This window comes from Carassius auratus, chromosome 41 (genome assembly GCF_003368295.1).
Source record: "Carassius auratus strain Wakin chromosome 41, ASM336829v1, whole genome shotgun sequence".
In the NCBI taxonomy this organism is placed as follows: Eukaryota; Metazoa; Chordata; class Actinopteri; order Cypriniformes; family Cyprinidae; genus Carassius; species Carassius auratus.
In genome coordinates this window covers 18,471,321-18,490,934 of record NC_039283.1, presented here as the reverse complement: position 1 = coordinate 18,490,934, position 19,614 = coordinate 18,471,321, and the positions used below count along the sequence as shown (strand labels likewise).

Below are 19,614 nucleotides of genomic sequence, written 5' to 3'. Positions count from 1 at the left end.
TCTGCAACATATTAGGGTATTTGTATGCTTTACTAGAGTCAAATACTTGCTGTTTTGAATTTAATCATTATCAAAGTGCTTTTTGAAACAAATGTGCATTGGCGTTACAAGTTTATTAAAGTTCCTTTCATTTTTGAAGTATGGAAGTCGCTAGATTATTAATTAATTACTGTGGTGTAAAAGCCTGTTTCCAAAGGTAGTGACTATTTCTCATAATTGTGTATTTAAATCTGATAATTTCAATTTCAATTGCAAATTATGTAAAAATCTCACAATTGTAACTTTTTTCACATCATTTTGACTGCATACGACCTTATTTCACATTACGACTTATATCATTATGATTTTTATTTTACAATATTGGCTTTACTAGTCTTAAAGTTGTTAAATTGTCTTGTGTCCATTAGCACGTCTAATAAGTAAACTCAACATCTAGCTACAGTGTTTAATTGCTAACTACCCTGAAGAGAAAATATTAATTGCCTATGATTATAAAAATTGATCTATATGCGTGCTATGCTGATGATGAAAAGTATGCCACATGCTGTAATCTACTTTATCCCGGCATACATGTAAAAACCAAAAGTATACTTTACTGGAAAAGTAGCTAAGTTAGCAATGTCACCAATTCTAGTTGATTACTCGCCAGTACTGCTAGATGCCTAGACAGATGACACTCATATTTTCTGGATATCTGTGTGTCTTTCTCTAAGGTTTGTTTTGTTTCTCCTGTCCTCTGTAGCGTGATATAAATGGTTGAGTTCAGACACCAATTTCAGGCTCGTGAGCAATGACTGTTCCCCCCTCCTTCACCCATCAAGCCCCCGGCTGGGACGTGGGGGGTGTGAGTGATGGAAAGAGGAGGGTGAGAGGGCTAAATGCCTGAGCCACATACGATAACTCACTAGTGGTTCGCAGGGCTAACCGCGGTCAGAATGTGATAGCCTTGCACGAATGTATTCCGGGAAATCCAGCCAGTCGCCCCCCAAACTCACCAGGGGTTTTAAAAGATTCAGGAGTGTGGAATAACACAGTCGGTTAATAGAATCCATGATTCACAGTTACTGTTTTAGTGCTGCACAGCTGTATAAGACCCCTCTATTAAAATGTAATGTTCCCCTATCGAAGGACCCACTTAAGGTTAATGAATGAATAGACTGATGCATATAGAAATGCATTGAGTTACAGTATGTCTTGTGTATTAAAACACAAATTGCCGCTGTGATTATCTTGCCATTTTTTGATAGAAGAGGTTAATGAATGGAAAGTTGCTGTTGCTTTCGTTTTTACACACACACACACATAGGGTTTAAGCTCCCAGCAGAAACATCTGGTCCTGTTTAGGGTTATGCCATGTGTGTTTACGAGAGAGCGTTAGAGGGATTTTTTTTCTGAGTAGTGGCGAGTTCTGAATCTTCCTCTGTCACGGGTCACTGGCCGGTTCACGTTTCTTGCTAACATGAGTCGCCTACAAACCAGCGCTTATTAGTCTACAAATCTCCAACACAGCCAGATCCACATATATTTATGTTATTTTTTGTCTGTTTCTTTTTCTCTCTTTCTCTCAGGATCTCGAGTGAAAATCTCTTTGGTCTTGCGTAGCCATCTACCCTCTTGAACACCAGTGACAGCCAAAGCTTTTCCACCACTGCTCCTCTCCTGAAAGGATAACAGTGAGTTTGGATTAGTCTCTCTCTATTTACAGTGATTCAGGTTTCTTAACTGTCATCATGGACACGCCAGCTCATGTTTCCTCTCTTCGTCATGGCAAACAAAATCAATTGTAGACGCAGCAGTTTACAGAGATTCAGCATCGGTTCAAAATCAGCAGAACTAACAGACGTGGATCGACATGTCAGATCTGATGCAACCCACTCTAGTTGGATTGCATTAGTGGATCGCGTCGTTAAGTAAACATGTCTGATAGGCACTTGAGATACAGAGAGATATCTACGCTCATCCAATTTACTACATTAGTCCATTGTTTAAATTTGTCCATTGTCTTGAGGAACTAAAGTTGGACGATATGTCAGTATACAGTATATCATTAGCAACTGGTAGAGATTCGGTTATGCTGTTTACGTCACAGTATAGATAGGAACACTTTATACTGTTAAAGGCACAATATGTAAGATTTTTATAATAAAATATCCACATATCCACATGTGAACTTACATTAACCCAAATGTTCCCAAGGATTTGTAAATCTAGAGAAATTCCAATTTTAAATAATGGCTTGTCCATGTTCATTATCGCCGATCAAAGACATAATATCCGTGCTATCTTTTTCCGCTTTTAGAAACTATGCAACACACGCAGACCTAAATGTGCTGTACAGTTAAACTAATTTCCATTATGGCAGTCGTGAATAAAAATAAATTAAAATTGTTGACTGCAGCATAAAATTTAGATCTGCTTTGTGTTGCACCATGATTCTTTTTCCGCGTATTTACAATGTTGCACATTAAAACCAATCACACACAAGTCTATTGAGCTTATGAATGCAACGACCAATCAAAGGCGCTCAGATGTGTCATTGCTAAAACACCGGAGTTTTGTTGTTCAGTCCGCGTGCTCGCTGACTGAATTCTGCTCTCTCGCGAATTCCTTCATCATAAACAACAATGATGTGCGTGTGATGTTATTGGAGATTCATCATCAATGTATAGATAATAATAATAATATATATATTACATCCGTGAACATGATTTGGACATCTCTGGATGGTGAAAGTTATCTCCCATCATTCCACTCTTCTCTATAGCATCATCAAGCTTCACCTTTATTGTTTTAAAAATGCTAACTCTAGCAGTGAAAACATTGTGCTTTTAAATAAAAAGAAGTGAACTTCATAATATGATTTAGGTATCACAATTGTGACTTGTTTCTCATAATTGTGAATTATATCTTTCAGTTGTCTGTGAGATTTTTCACTGTGACGATATTTTAAATTTTGACTTTATATCTCAGTTTTTCAGTCCATTTTTATTAATTGCATCTGTATATGTCAGTATGGCCCTTTGTTGTACAATATTGGCTTTATTCCCCATAAATGTATATAGTCTGTATCTTGCTATAAAATTGCTGACATTAAAGCTGGGGTAGGGAACTTTTGACGCTCTAGCGGTTAATAAACAGAACTGCTTGCGTCTTGCGGAAGAACATCGTAGCCGGAACTACTTCTCTCTGTTTATGTTCTATTGAAGAATCACAAAGTACTGGGTTACTCCGCCGCGGTATCCCCGAAGCAATCTAAAATAGTCAGATTATAAACACTTATTATAGGTGCACCCTAGTGATTCAGGACAAGCCAAAAACACGGTTTGGAAAATGGATTCATGGTGTACTCGCTTATTATATACATTTTTCTACATTTTGAACACAAACAAAGTTACGGACCGCAGCTCTGATTGGTTGTTTTTTACCGGGAGCGATGGAGTTTCTGCAAATGGCAATAGGACCACTGGGAGGAGCCAGAGGAGCTTGATTCACAGATTATCTGTCTCATATTCTACTGTCAAGACATAATGACAGGTTTCATAAATATATATAAAAATACAGCACCTTTCATTTCCATAACTGTACATTTATATCTCATAATTCAACTATTTTTATTTAACATTTTATCTAAATTTTTCTTCTTTTTTTCTGAGGGAGAACTGATACTGTATGATGATAAAAAAAGGTTTTGGTAATACCATTCACCCCGTAAAGAAACGTATAATGAGTGTTTGGCAAGCAATGAAACGACCTTTGTTTTTCTGGTTAAACACTTGGCTCTGACTAAAACTGACATGCCCTCACATCATTTGAGCCGCACCATTGTTCATTCACTCATTCTGTCTTTCACTTCCCTGCTGCTGACCTCTGAGCAGAAACAATAGTGTAAAGCACTCTCATTCTAGATTTCTCTCTATCCTTCCCTTTTGTCCTGGAATCCACATTTTCATCCAAAGTCATTGATGACAACAAAGAATCACTCGGAGCGGTATTCAGTCAAATTGCATTAAACGGTTTATCCCGACGGTTCTCAGTGTGCTGTGGATGATCTGGTATAGAGCTGAGCCCTGCAGGTCTGGAAGCATGCTAATGGAAAGGCCCATACCAACTTTGTGAAAGGTCAGGTGAGAAAGCTTGCAAATGTAGATGTTTTTTGGTGTTTTGATGTGAATCCCAATGGTGAATGAGAAAGAGACAAGTTTTATGTAGTTTAGTTTAATCAAATTCTTGTGCATGCATACTTTAAGTGTATGCAAAAGGATGGTAATATTATGTCAACATGAAATCAAAACCCTCTATTTTAAATTCCTGGGTATTTTGTATATAACTCATTTGGCATGCTATTCAAAGGCAAAAAAATTCATTTTTATAGTCTTTAATCAAAATATAATTATTTTCTCTGCCACTAAATAACTTTGCTTTTGTGCTGATGTTATCAAGATCACTAACCTTTTCAGCCAATGGGAACCTGAAACTGGTCATCCACAATTACTTTCTGTCTCCATTCTGGTATGGAAACCCCCCTTTTCATGATCCTAAAATCAGATCCTACCTGATGTTTGTCATTGAATACCCATTGAATACATTACAGAAGTCTCTTGGTTTTGTGAATTTGTTGAATTTATTTGTTTCATGTTGACTTTAAAGCTGTAACCCGTTGGCATAGAATGTAAAATCCTCCATGTCTAGCAGTGATTACATGTTACATGGGTAGGCGGTATTTTGCTGACAGAAAGCATTAGCGTTTACACTATATACATGACCACATGTGTTGGTGAGTTCCTCAAATGTGTTCAGTGAACCGATTGTGCAAGATGCGTTGGACCCCTGTATTTAGAGCTGCAAACTAGAGATGGATGTTAAAATCAGGTGTGAATGGGGTCTGAGAGATGAATGAATCCCTTTCTTTCACTCCTCTTCATATCTGGCACCACACATTCAAACATACACTAAGTGTGATTTGCTGCTATATGAGAAGTGTGCCTTTTTTATCTTGCTGTGAGGACAAGAGACCCGATTCTCTGACTCTTTGGCCTTTTGACTTCATGACTCCGACCATCTGATACTCTCACTCCTTCGGCTTCATTGTTGCCCACCACAGAGGGTCTACGATGAATTGCAACATCTCAGCAAATAGGAAATTTCAGGGCAGTCATTTGGAAAGGCACTTTAGACTTGAATACAATGGTTGGACTGTCTGTATGCCATTTAAAGTCTTCAATAGCATATTCCACATAATCTGTCTTCTTTTCTATGATTGAAAAAACCCTGTTATAAAGAATTGGCTAGGAGAGATAATGCATAACTGGAATAATTCAAGATGTAACATTTACATATAGGGATAGTTCACCCAAAAAATTAATATTCTGTGAATATTCCATGTACCATACTCTATGCTCTGGAGCATACAGTAGGATTCAAGCAAACTCTGTCAGCTACAAAAACCTAATAATCTGATTGGTTCCTCTACACCCTGACAGGATAGCACTTGGCTTCACTGGAAAATCTTTGGGTTAAATTCCCATTTTCGCCAGCAGATTGGCACTCAGGAATCACTTCCTGGCTCCTAACTACCAGCGTCCAGTTTTTTTCTGTGTATTTATTCGTGCGCATTCGTTCCCCTGGGCCTTTTTGAGTTCTGGGCTTCAGTGTCCTGAGACTAACAGGCAGGAGGATGCAGATGGCTCCACAGAGGGGTGACCCCGTAGCAGAACTCTAACTCTGACCGAATTACATCCTCCAGAGTAACACACGTCTTGCTTCTGTAATCCTAATAGATACCCAAATAACTCTCACACACACAGAGACATCCTCACACTCATTTGCCATACTTTTGTAATCCACATTACTGCTCCTCCTCCTGTTTTGTCACAACAACTAGTGATATGCAACCACTGGATTATACTCCGTCACTTTGACACCGTGCATTTTATAATACAGTCTTAAAATATAATAAAACAGACCGTATTGTGCTAATCCAAACGCGCTCTGAGTGAAGCAGGCTCTTTGGTGGATTAATGTAAGGGATATATGGAGTAGTAAAAACAAACAGAAACAAAAGAAAAACTGCATTTTCCTGATAAAAGGTGTTAGATGTATTGTGAGTTTGTTAAATGTTTTCTTTAGTATATGCTTTATATGTGCTTGAATTGAATTGTGTGTGTAACCAAGTGTGAAACTATCGTTGTTTAATTCAGGGTTCCCCAAGTCTTGGAAAACCTTGAAATGCTAAGCAATTGTAGAATTTCCAGGACATTAATAAGAAGTCATTAAATGTATAAACCATTGAAAAGTCTTAGAAATTGTATTAGTTTTGTTTGTTTGTAGGTTTTGCGCAATTTATTGTTTGAGGTTTTTGAATGCGAGAAAGAAAAATTTCTCTCATAAAATATTTTAAAATGTTTTACCATATAATTGTATTTTATTCCTGTGATGGCAAAGCTTCTTATATGCTGATAGGGTGCTCAAGAAAAGCAATTGTGATCCCTCATATATTTGTGGAACTGTCATACATTTTTTTTTTTATTTAAAAAGGATTCTTTGATGAAAAGTATGTAAAAAACAAAAAACAAAACAGTATTTATTTGAAATTCAGTGTAAACATCTTTCCTGTTACTTGGATCAATTAAATGCCCCTTACAGCAACCACCTGACTCACCTGAATCATTTTGATGAATATTCCTGTGAGAATCTTGGTAGTTCTCTGGCAAAATAATATGGAGCAAGTTTCAATTTAATAAGATTAATTTATTTTACAGCAGGCCTTGCAGCATGCTTGCAAAAACCTTTCTAAGACTTGACTGAGATACCATCGAAAGCTCTCTGCAACCTTACTGCAACATCATTCCAGACATGTAACACCCATAACTGTCTGCTAAAGCAATTATGGGCTGTGGCTGGTATCAGCTGGGAGGTGCTGAGTGAAAAGCTTTCTCACGGCCCATTGTTATTCAGCAACAGTGCGGCATTAAGTGGTATATTGATCTTCTGATGCGATGCATCCGTCGGGATTCACCCACTGCTGATCTAGGATCAAGTCTGTCAGTCCTGGATGTCTCTCACACGCCCCCTTTGGGCATTCACAACCAGCATAGAGACTTAGATAAGCCGTTAGGTGTGTTGATGTGTGAATTAATGTGAATCTATCAGAAAGATAAACACTTAATCTGTTTTCAACTTTAAACCTACCTGGATATACGTATATGCGATAACTCTTTGGATGTTTGTCAAGAGCTGCCGAGAACAGTGTTCTGTCATTAAGCAAACTCTTCTGCTGTAAATGTCCACATCATTAGTGTCTCCTCAACATGAAGAATTCCCCTCTGTCAGAAGATACCATACCATTGCTCAGAATAATACTGCCTTCCTGAAATGCTTCCAATGGGACCGCCTCACTCTTAAACCTAAACAGAACCTGTCTCACTCTCTTCAGGTGGAAGAATAGTCTGAAGACCTGGAGAACTCCTCTGATTGGTTGATCTCTGTTCTTTTTATCTGTCAAGTTCCCTCCTATTTGGCTTCCTCATCTGCTTTGTCTCTATATGGCATAAAAGTTTCATAACACATCCTGATTCACATACACGTAACATACACTATGGTTAAAATGTTGAGGTCGGGAATATATATATGTGTCTGTGTGTGTGTGTGTGTGTGTGTGTGTATGTATGTGTATATATATATATATATATATATATATATATATATATATATATATAATGCGTTTATTTAATTATGGAGAAAAATGTGTTAACTAATAATTATATAATAATAATAATAATATTTTAAATTTACAGTATTACTGTTTTGATGTATATACACAGATACAGCATTGAAAAAATAATCAAAATCGGGCCACAAAGGGATCCCTAACTCTCTCTTGTCTGATCTCGCCTCAGCTGTGGGCTTGAAAACCTGCCAACAGCAGATAAATGCATTTAGCATGATACCCCTCCCCTCCTCTTCTCCTCCTGGTCTCCGCCAAATGCTGTGGAAGTGGAGCAAGATGCCATTTCCGATGCCTGCAGAGGGTTAGATGGCTGCCGTGATACTGCAGACTGAGCTGTGGCCAGAGGGGTAGGTGCGAGTGCATGTAAGAAAGCCAAACTGCTTCGTGTTTAGCTAGTGAGATATATTACATAAGGTGTATGAATCACCACAGAGTGGTGCATTATTCATTTACTGTCATGTTCCTATTTAATCATTTTAAAGTGTTTTTCACTTCCACGGTCCTGTTAGTCTGCTCGAAAACAGAATGATTTTGAAGCCCCTTTGTTAACACAGTGTAAAGTGTTAACAAAGGGCTCAGAAGAGCAACAGAAGCTTGTGATTAATGTGCATATTAGACATGGAGAAGTGCTTTTTATTCACAAAGGGTTTTGGCCTGAGCGCGAGATATTCACACCCTCTCATCTGATAATTGTATGATAGAGACACAGTGAATCACTCTTACCTCTTGCCCTCTTCTTATCTCTTCTCTGTCTGCCTTTTTTCAATAGCACAACACGTGAGAGCAATTGCAATTGCATTCTTCCACACACATTGATGCACACTCACTGTTGGGCATCTGGCCCTCGCTGACATTCTTTCGCCAGTGGTTTCACTGTCAGGGTGATTCAGAAATCCAAATGAAAGCTTCTATCGAACAGTGTCTGTGCGGCTAGACCAGCCATCGAACTGGCAGACCTTCATTGCTCTGCTGCTCTCAGACTCACTGCATTTATGCCTCGTGGGTCACATTGTAATATTCATGGGGTCGGTGTGTGTGTGAGAGTGAGTCGAAGCATGGACACACTCTGTTTAATGTTTCGTTAAATTTTGCAGCAGGTAACTTGCAATGCGTCCATTGACATTCTACTTCAGTCACAGTACTGCTTAAATAATGCTCGACTCCCTTGACCTGGACCGTAGATAAATGTGGCCCGGGGCATTTTGCATTTTTCACATTTTACACCAAAAGCAAAGGTTTTTTTGTTCTTGTTGTTTTTTTCTTTTCTATAATGTCAATCAGTCTTCTGTAGTGGGCTGGATATCTGATTGACCTGAACTGTTTTCACAGATAACAAGAATAAATCACAGCACTCTACTTTTAGACTTGGCCCTGGGTCCAATATAATTGGCAAGAGATTAATTAATTCTATTTAAGACATAACTAGACCTCTGGATTATTCATGCACAACCTTGTATAGGTTGTAGAAAAAAAAATTGAGATTCATTTAATTTATTGAAAACTGCATTGAAACTGTGTGCAAGGCTGTTCATCGGCAGATCAAAAGTTTGAGACCATAGCCTTAAAAAGTGAAAAGTATGAACTTTGAACGTGGCAGGATTGTTGAGCTGCACAATCAAGGGCTCTCGCAATGCGCCACCGCTGCTGAGGTTGAACGCAGTAAGACAATAATTTTAAATTTTTTAAAAGATCCTAAGAGTTATGGGACAAAAAGTCAAGTGGTAGACCCAAATAAATTCACCTGCTCTGAGCCGGAGGATCTGACGGGCCTTCTCTCGCAGATGCCATCTTATGCTTATTGGGCTGCATCAGTAAAGGCCTTAATTTAGGTCTAGGATTGGCCTGTGCCTTCACGGACAGCTCCCGTCAGATCCTCCAGCTCAGTGCAAGTGAAATTCAAAGACAGAAAGCCTTTTTGCCTTTGCCATCAGGAGATCAAGACTGTCTGAAGGACAATAAAATGAAATCCATATTTTGGTGCAGATTTTCACTTTTTAAACTTAAACTTTTGTTCAGCTGATGAACAGCCTTCAATACAGTTTCACTGCTGTCTTCTGTAAACTGCCTACTCTCTATTTTTTAATGAGTGAAGAAAACGGAAAGAGTGTTATTTTATAACAAAACCAAACAAAAAAATAATAATTTTCTTCTGAGAAATATATTTTCAATCTGAGTGTGAACAATAAACACAAACTATGCAGCATCATAGTCAAAATGCGATGACGTAATCACGTACACTATGGCACTTCTGTATATCCACTGAGATAAATACATCACTTTTTAAAGCATTCAGATTGGATAAGCGGTTCAAAAGTTATTAAACATTAAAGAATAACTGTTATTTTTAGCCGCGGGCGGCTGTCTCGGACTTTGAGGGTTAACACTGAGAATGGCAAAGAATAATAACAACAGAAAAAGATTAAAAGACTTCACTTTTGTTTTTGTTTTTTGTTTTGTTTTTTCAGCCCCTACACTTCACTTAGTAACATTGAGAATCCCTGCCCTCATGACACTCTCAACCGGCCCCTTTCATTTCATTCACTGGTCCCTCATTGCCCAAAGGGGTATTGAGGAAGACTCAAGTCTTTCATCTGTTGATAGGACAGGCACTCTAGAAATCTGAGTGTTTCTCAAGGTCTGAATGTGCTTCAATCTCCTCCTACTTGCTATATTATTAGCTCTGGACACCGAGGACCCCATCCATGGGACTCACCGAGTCCATCTGAACTGCTTGATTTGTCCTCACTGAAAAATATATAACATTCACCCTGTACAATATTTACTGGCAGAAATATCCATCCATCACACCTGAGAGTCTGGGAAATGTATTGGTGTCTCATAACAGTCTGCTCTTGACTCAGTGGTGGATGATTGAGAAATATCAGCCGAGTCTTAAACAGACTCCATTTTTAACCACAGCACCACGCTAGCCCATTCTCTGTTTCTTGTACTGGCTATTTATTGCTTCTCATCGATTCGTTGCTCATATTGTTTGGTGTCCCCGTGCCTTTCTTCTTCATGTTTCATAATATTCCACTTCCAGGCTCGTGTCGCCACTCGCTGCAATTTCAAAGCATATTCCGTTCTCTGTTCTCATTGGAAATAAGCTCTTTGTTGCATGTAGCATGAGAGCCGAAGGATCCGAGCTCCTTCTGGGAAGAGTCGTATCTGAAGGCCGTAAATGATGTTGGTGATTGTGGGATACGGGCTTGTATGCGTGTAAGATTAATGTACGTGCTGAGTTTGTGTGTCTGCGGTAAGTTTCGTGTTACAGCGATATGGTGGCAGTCTAAGCCATTATAAATCGAGATGTCTTCAAATTGCAGGCAGTGTTAAGACGGCCAGTGTGTGTGTATGTGTATGTGACTTCTGGTCCCACTACTAAAACTCCAGTCGTGACCAGGCGCTGCCTTTATGTATTGATTCAATTTGGATGACTCTATTCACAGGGATTCTGCACTCTAGTAGATTGTGCCCTGTCTGTCTCTCTCTCTCTCTCTCTCTCCCCCCATCTAACACAGCAGGGTTGTGCAGAATTGGCTCCGTTTCAGTTCATCTGTGTTCATTTGAACTAAATTGGCCATACCTCACAGGAAGTTGAGATGAAATGACAGGAAGAGGGAAAAGTAGTAATCAGAAATGACCCATTCTTCCACCTTGGTCCACAAATCAATCTGTCTATCTAACTATCTATCTATCTATCTGTCTATCTGTGATTCTATCACTATCTTTTAGGGCTGTCAATTATAGTTCGAAAATCGATTGCACAATCTGACCAACCAAAAAAAGTTTCAAAATTTAAATAGGGAATCGATTTTAACCAAATATGTACACTATTAATTTTAAAAGAATTAAACAGTTAAAAAATATATATGTAACAAAACTCACAAACAAGCAGAAAAAGAAAATAAAGAATTCCGAAAGTGAAGAATGCGTTGTGAAAGCTAGACAGAAAATACCAGCAATTTTATGCGGCTATAAGACCTCTTATAATGCGTTGCGTTCACACCAAATGCGAATAGAGCGTCTGGCGCGAATGATTTCAGTGTTAAGTCAATGTAAAGATGCGTTTACGCGCGTTTGGAGGTCTCGCGGCGCGGTAGAAGTGAATTCGCCTCATTCGTGCATCTAGTTACAGGAGATTCTGAGTTATGAAAAGGACCATTGCAAGCTGACAGCGACCGGCTTTTGTGGTGGAAAATTGTGAGTAATACCCCCACCTTGCGTAGCTGTAATGTTATCTGACTGTCCCTGGGACTGTCCTCAGAGCGCGTCTTCTCAACAGCTGGACATAGTGAATAAAAAACGCTCTGCACAGGACCCTGAAAATGTTGATCGACTTGTTTTCCTGTACAATAAATGTGTAATAGTGTCGGTTACATTCAAAAAAAGAAAAAAAAAAGAAAAGTTAATTTAAATTTAAATTTTTTGAACAGTTGTTTGAAATGGATTGAATCATTATTAAAAATAATCTTGAAGATTTTTTAATTGCCTAAATCATAAATGCACCCGGGTTGAAGCCTGCACTGATGTTTTTCATTTGTTATGGCAGCCGTCCCCTCTGCACATATATTTTTGCTGTTTGTTATTCTGCACAAAACTTCTTCCAATAAATAAGAAATATTGTTGACTTGTCTTTTTTTTTTTTTAGACGACATGGAAAATCGATTTTACAATCGGTTCAATGAACACTTATGTCTTAATAATCGAAAATGATTTTTTTCACAAAAGTGACAGCCCTACTATCTTTCTATATATTTTTCTATGGTTTTATCTGTTGATCGTTTTATCTTTGTCTAACATACTGTCATTCTGTCTTATTATATAAGGTCTATAAACTGTCAAACTTCTTGACAAATGTTTCTTTGTCTGCTAAAAATTAGTTTTAGTGTTTTACATTTCAGTTGATTTTAAATTCTCCTTGCATTCGGGAATTGGGTTGTAAATGGAAAAAACCTTTCTCAATTAATATTCATAAAAATCTATCAATTTCATACTAATTCATATAACCCAAATAAGTGTAATTTTAACAGCACAAGTGAAAGTTTGTCAAGAATGGTTTAAAAAAAATAAATATATTTGAATGTTGATCACACTTTAGATTAACCCTCTGGAGTCGATTAACGCGGATACGCGTTATGAGTCATTTTCTCCTGATAACCCCGAAAATAACTTAAATTACACTTTCAGTTTTAATCGTACAGATAAGAGCAATACATCAATCGAATCTGTAAAGGGTCTACTTTTTTTTTGGATACAGACATAACAACAAAACACATTCACTGTTGGTATTTCCCTCAATAAACTCCTAATTTAATGCTTATTGATAGTAAGGCAGTTGTTGTAGTAGTTCTATTTAGGTGTTGGGTAGGGTTAAGGGATCTACAATATAGTTACGCATTAATATGTTCTTTATAAATACTAATAAACAGCAAATATGCTAGTAATATGCATGCTAATAAGCAACTAGTTAAAAAGTGAATCATGTTCCCTAATCTAAAATGTTATGCAGTCTTACCTGAATTTCCCAGAATGTCATTACCTGTATAAGGAATACCTTTGATTTGTTATCCAGTTAATTCCTTTTCCTGTCATTGCAAATTTCTTTTTTTTTTTTTCGCTGCTTCTTGAGTGTGGCCAATTCAATTCAAATTTTAATAACACTTTTCATTTAATTATTGTTTTATATATATACACACATACACACACTGTATTGGTTGCTTCTTAACAAGTGTAAGGGATTTCCAGATGAATTTATGTATGACTGAAAAAAAGACAGAGCACATTTTGTATTCTTGTTTCAGAAGACCACCATACGCTGCTGAAAACATGCGCACACATACGTCAGTGAGGCAGAGGAGTAATGGCCCCTCACTGCCTCTTGCTCAGACTAATGAGAATCTCAAATCTGACAAGCGGAGAGCATTTATCACACACACACACACGCTTTATGGCACCAAAGAAAGGGCGTTAAACACACATGCTCAGTCTATTTTATGCAGACACACACAAACACATTAACATACACTGTTCCTCTGTTTGTAGCTCAGGAACTTTAGTAGAGCATAAAACCCTAACGCTTAAAGGGACAATTCACCCAAAAATGAAAATTCTCTCATCATTTACTCACCTGTCAAGCTGTCAAAAAGGAAAAAAGCACACCATAAATTAGTGAATATGACTCATGCTTTATATTTCAAGGCTTACAATAGCTTTGGGTGAGAAACAGACCGAAACTTTTCCAGTAAATCCTGATTGTAGAATTTAATTTGCGCTTGTGCATATTCAACCTTCAGTGATGCAAAGCATGGTGGGGGTGCGTGAATGAAGTTTCATTATTTTTTGATGTGGAACTAAAGATGAATTTGGTTGAAGGTTCTCTCTGTAGCGCTGCTAAAATGTGTTGAGTCTAGATAATTAACTGATCATAGAAGAGATGCAAAATATTAATATATTAAATTGGTATGGTGATGGGAGCCTTAATTAAAGTGGTTTCTGAGCCACGTTTGATCTTTTAATCAGGTCTGGGTTTGAGATTAAGGGTTGGAGATTGAGATTAGGATTACATGTGGGATTATCCCATTGGAAAACCAGAGGAATCTGTGTCATCATTCAGCATGTGTTTGGAATGCCTTGTTAGCACACTGATATTCCACATAAACACACACACACACTCTCTCTCTCTCTCTTGACCAGGTGCCACCTCATAAAGTTTCCAATTAATCAGATTAAAGGAAGTGACACCAGCTGGCATCTTGTCATTAGAGAGATCAGACAGGAACAATCTGAAACCATTAAGATTTTAGTTGAAATTATGTTTGTCTGTACTCACATATTCCAGATCACCACAGATCACAGAACTGATGCATTGGTAAAATATATTTTTTTTATGATGAGTGATGTCTTTATGAATTTATTTATATATATATATATATATATATTTATTTATTTATTTATTTATTTATTTATTTATTTATTTATATAATATCAGCTAAAAACCCATCTCTTCCATCTTAATTTGACCCTCTAACTCTAGCACTCTCTAAAAAAAACTAGCTTTCTAATATGTTTGCATTCTTTTTCTTTTCATTTATTGTCCAAAAGCAAAAAAGACCTCTAACTTGCTTGTTCTATTCTTTTTATATTCTGTCTGTTTTCTTTTTATTTATTATATTATTTAAAAAGATAACTGAAACTTGTTATAGCACATGTATATCATTGCTCTTTTGTTGATTTTGATTGCTTCCATTGTCCTCATTTGTAAGTTGCTTTGGATGAAGGCGTCTGCTAAATGACTAAATGTAAATATATATATATATATATATTCGTGCTGGGCAACAATAAAAAAAATTAAATCGCAATTAATCATTATTGTCTGTGATTTAATCACATTATGCACAAAACTAATAATGTATTCAAAAGTAGTGTATTGTGCACTTTTCAGCTATAACATTTGGTTTGCAATTACTTTAAACAAATAAGGTACTTTTTACAGCAGTGTTTTTTTACATAGTAGTAGTTAAAATATTTATTGTAGCCTAAATCTCAACTTATAACATTAATGTAATTAAATTTTATTTAATATAAAACAAGCTATTTGTCACTGTCAGGACTCAGGACATTAACATATTTATAGAAAATATATTTTTGTTTGTCATAGAAAAACAAGTAATGGTCAGAGTACAGAGCCTCGACCATAACATTTTAACAGGCACCTTCCTATTAAAGACAGGCATGATCGCAGGACCCATCGCAGCAGAGCGCGGCGTGGGGTAAAACACTTGATGGGCAGGTAGAGACTCGTGTGTGCGGGATGCAGGAGAATAATTAGGGTGTGCTCACACTAGGCGATCTTAACCGTGCCGGAACGTGTTGGTCCCCTAAAGCCTGGTTCGTTTGAATAGTGTGATCGTTCCATGATTACGAGCTCATTGCATTCTTTTGTGTTAAAAATAACAATGGACAGTAGTTTGTGAATGTTGATGCTTAGCCTAAATAATTTGAATGGGGACATCCCCTCCTGTGATCCATGATTTGTGTGTATGTGTATGCAGAGCCGTTAACGCACGATAAAATAATTGTAAGCGTTAATCTATAAATCACGATAATGCGTTAACTTTCCCGGCCCTAATATATGTAAACCCTAATAAGATGCAAAAAATTGTTGCGACTGACCAATCCAGATCAAGTTTTCCCCAGAGCCGTGTTATATATATATAACAATTGTGCATATCCATCTGATTAAATAATCTATTCATTTACTTCATAGATTTACTAGATTAAATCAAATATTTGATTTCTGACTTTCAATTGAAAATCCACTGTTCATCGTCTTTAAGTTTCTATAAATATTCAGTAATCACAAACAACTATAAGGTCATGGGAAACTCATAGCTGGTTGCCTTTCATATAGCTGATACTGGTGCTGTTTTTTATATGCTGAGTTGCTGAGTGGACGTCTATTAAGGGGAAACTGACCTTGTGACCATATGGCCTGATGACCCGTCCTGCAGGGGTCCCTTACACAGCTGTGTGGCCTGAGCCTTTGAGAGCTCGCTGTAAATACTGCACTGGTAATATACTCTTTGGGTTAGAACTAGATGGGAAAATGGCAGATTGGTCTCAGGTCAGAGTGCACAGGCTTGAAATGGTGAATGCAGCAGGAGGTAGTGGCTTCAAAGAGAAGATATACTCGCCTACACACACATACACAACAGCTCATATTTGAGCATGAACTGTACCTTTCTCAACAGGACAGTGTCCGAACAAGGCATCAAGTATTACTTATTTCCACAGTGAATTTTAAAGTGCAGTATTTTATTTATGGAAATACCTCTATAAAAAATGTAAGACATGTTTGTTTGATGAGGCCTTTGCTGCTTTGTGAGGAATATAGATTCATATTAAATGCATTTATTTTATTTTATTTTTCTCTTGCTTTATTTTGTGATCTCTCTCTTTGTATTTGTACTCTTTGAATTTGATTACGATTCAGAGGGCCTTTTGCATTTTTTGTGCATTTTTTGTTCCAGTTCTTTTAATGATAATAATAACTATATTAATCATAATATATATATATTTGTTATAAAAAACAAAGATGAAAATAAACAGAATAATTCAAGGAAAACAAACAGCTAATGTAATGTAAATATCACTTTATAGTCTTTCGTGTATTCATTATAAATAAAGTATTTTTTATACTTGATTCCCTCTTTTTTTATAGTTTGAATATCATTGAGACAGACGGCCTATATATTAACACCTACTGTAATGCACGGATCTAATTTTAAGTTACACATCAGATGTTTTTCCCCAACAGTTAACTAAATGTTCACTTAAGACATATATAAGACAAAATAAGATGTTTAATTATTAGGTTAAGCATTGAGAATAGACAAGGGCTTTATGAACTTATTTTTGTGAAAAAAATCAAATTTGAAAAAAACTGCACATTTATTTATTTTTTTTCCACTTGTCTTGCATGTAGCTCTTAATTAGCCTGTGCGCAATCAGACACATTTTGCCAGCATGGGTCACTTAAATTGTTTGAGTGATTTGATCATTTAGCAAAAATGTCAGAAAATTTTACCTCTATTCATCATGACATCTTGAAATCTTGTTTCCATGAAAACATTAAACCGTATAACCGTTTTCAACATTGGTAATTGTAAGAAATGTTTCTTAAACACAAATTCTAAATATTACGATGATTTCTGAATAATAATGTGACACTGAAGACTGAAATAATGTCAGGAGTGTTAGAATATATTAAAACGGAAGTGTTATTTTAAATTGTAATAATGTTCCAAAATATTACTGTTTAGCAATGTACAGGTATGACCATTTCAACATATTTGTTATTTAACCACAATATGAACATTAATGGATGGATGGATGGATGGATAAATAGAATAATATAGTAATAACACATGTCCCTGTTGGGGGTTTTGAACCAATGGGTGATTGTTTTTACTGAAAAACATAAACATTCTGTACACAGACTTTGCTGGTCATGGCTGGTTAGTATAAATCTCAGATTAAGTTGAAAGAGATGTGATTTATCGCCTGTCGCTTTGTGTCAGAGTGTCAGTGTCTGAGCGAACCACAACATCTTTAACTCAGCTCTCTCTGAGAGACTGTAAATTGAGAGCTTTGTGTGTGTTGTGTGTGTTTCTTGAGCGGAGGACAGTTTGATGAAGAGTTTAATCTTCTAAAGAAGAGTCTGTTACACTGATTTTGTGTCTCTCTTGTTCTCTTTTCCATTCCTTTATCGTTTAATGAAATACCAAGATATATTTTGTAGAAGTGTGTAAATAACGTAATGGAATCATGAAATAAATTATGGTAACACCTAGAGCTATTTGTGTGAGAGTTGCTGAGCACTGAAACATAGCAACTGGGTACAGACCTGTCACAGGAAACTAACCATCCTGAAATGACATGAGTCTTCTGCGCTGTGTGTGTGTGTGTGTGTGTGTGTGTGTGTGTGTGTGTGTGTGTGTCTCTCATGTCAGTCCAGCACAGCATGGTGTTTGATCACAGCTGCATGAGCGCGTGTGTGTGTGTGTGGATGAGCATCAGTGGCCTGTAAAGAAACTCAACCTCCCAAATCCTTTTCACCAGGCAGGCACAGAGGCGCTGAGCTTGGTATGCCTTAGCTGTGCACCCAGGGGTCTTTCTTTCGATCACACACACATTTTTTGTGCATCCTGCTGGTGCACACTGAACTATCCATATAGAGACACATGGGAATATTATATACTTAAGTAATATCACACGAGCAAGAGTGTAGTTGTACTGAATGCAAGAAAATGGATCTGTGATTCAGCCATAGGTCACCGACAAGATTGCAAGTGCGATATTACTTTTATATATCACAGCAATATGGAATTTGGCCAGTTACTGTTTCAGATTTTTTTTTTTTCTGCCAATAAAAGTATTGAACATGTTTTCCCAGAAGGCCAACAATTCACTAAAAATGTTTTTATTATTATTATTATTATTATTATTGGTCTTATGAAGTATTCTAATTTGTTAATTTATTCTAATTAGTTGAGAATTGGTGGGTTTTTGTTAAATGTGAGCCAAAATCATCACAATTAAAAGAACCAAATACTTAAACTACTTCAGTCTACACGAGTTCCACCATTTACTGACATTCCACGACATTCTAATTTATTGAGTTGCACCTGTAAGCTGCACAGCGCAGCTTTGTTTACAGCGGTGAACAAGGAAACACAATATTGCTGCTGTTCCTTAAGCTCAACCTGCTGTCAGTGAGTTGTCAGTCAGTCTGTCTGCTGTTTTTGTTTTGTGCAGGTATCTTATATACCCTAATTTCACATATCTAAAGTCAGACGATTCTGTTTTTGCCTTAAATCTTGATACTATTCAATCGAATTCATAAAAAAAAACTTCTCCTGCTGTATGTGTAGCATCTTTGTTTTGTTCAGGATTAATAATTAATTCAGTTAATGCCTCTAATTTCAAATGGCTACAGATATTTTTGTTTTAAGCCAGTTTGCCTGTTATAGAGCAAATAAACAACAAATAAATTTGCTTAAAGAAAAAAAAATTGTGATCAGTATAGGAGCTGGCTTGTAAAAAAAAAAAGAAAAGAAAAATCAGAATCAGCCGTGAAAAATCATGATCGAGATCAATCGAAATCATGAGAAAACGGACACAGAAACAGAAAATGGTGCTTTTAAAAATGTCTTTATATCTGTAGACACCCTGACAATTTCTTTCACATTTTCTTTTCTTCCTTTCGATGTTTCCATTGTATGCCCTCTTTCTTTCTTTCATACACAATTAGTTTTGTACACTCTTTCTTTCATTCACACATTTTGTTCCACTTTCTTACTCCTCAGTGGCTAGAACATTCTGGT

The 19,614-nt window shown here is 36.8% G+C and overlaps 1 protein-coding gene across 2 annotated transcripts in view; it reads left to right on the top strand.

Moving 5' to 3' along the window:
* Positions 1-1,556: 1,556 nt before the first annotated feature.
* Positions 1,557-19,614, top strand: part of LOC113059164 (semaphorin-6D-like) — a 71,558-nt gene continuing 53,500 nt past the window's right edge. Inside the window, exons 1-2 of one of the 2 annotated variants that reach the window (XM_026227448.1) lie at positions 1,563-1,673; positions 7,896-8,073. In XM_026227448.1, the coding sequence (XP_026083233.1) occupies positions 8,033-8,073 (41 nt within the window). In that variant the 5' untranslated portion in view covers positions 1,563-1,673; positions 7,896-8,032. Of the gene's footprint in view, positions 1,674-7,895; positions 8,074-19,614 lie in introns of both variants that reach the window. The other variant, XM_026227449.1, reaches the window with a different exon arrangement.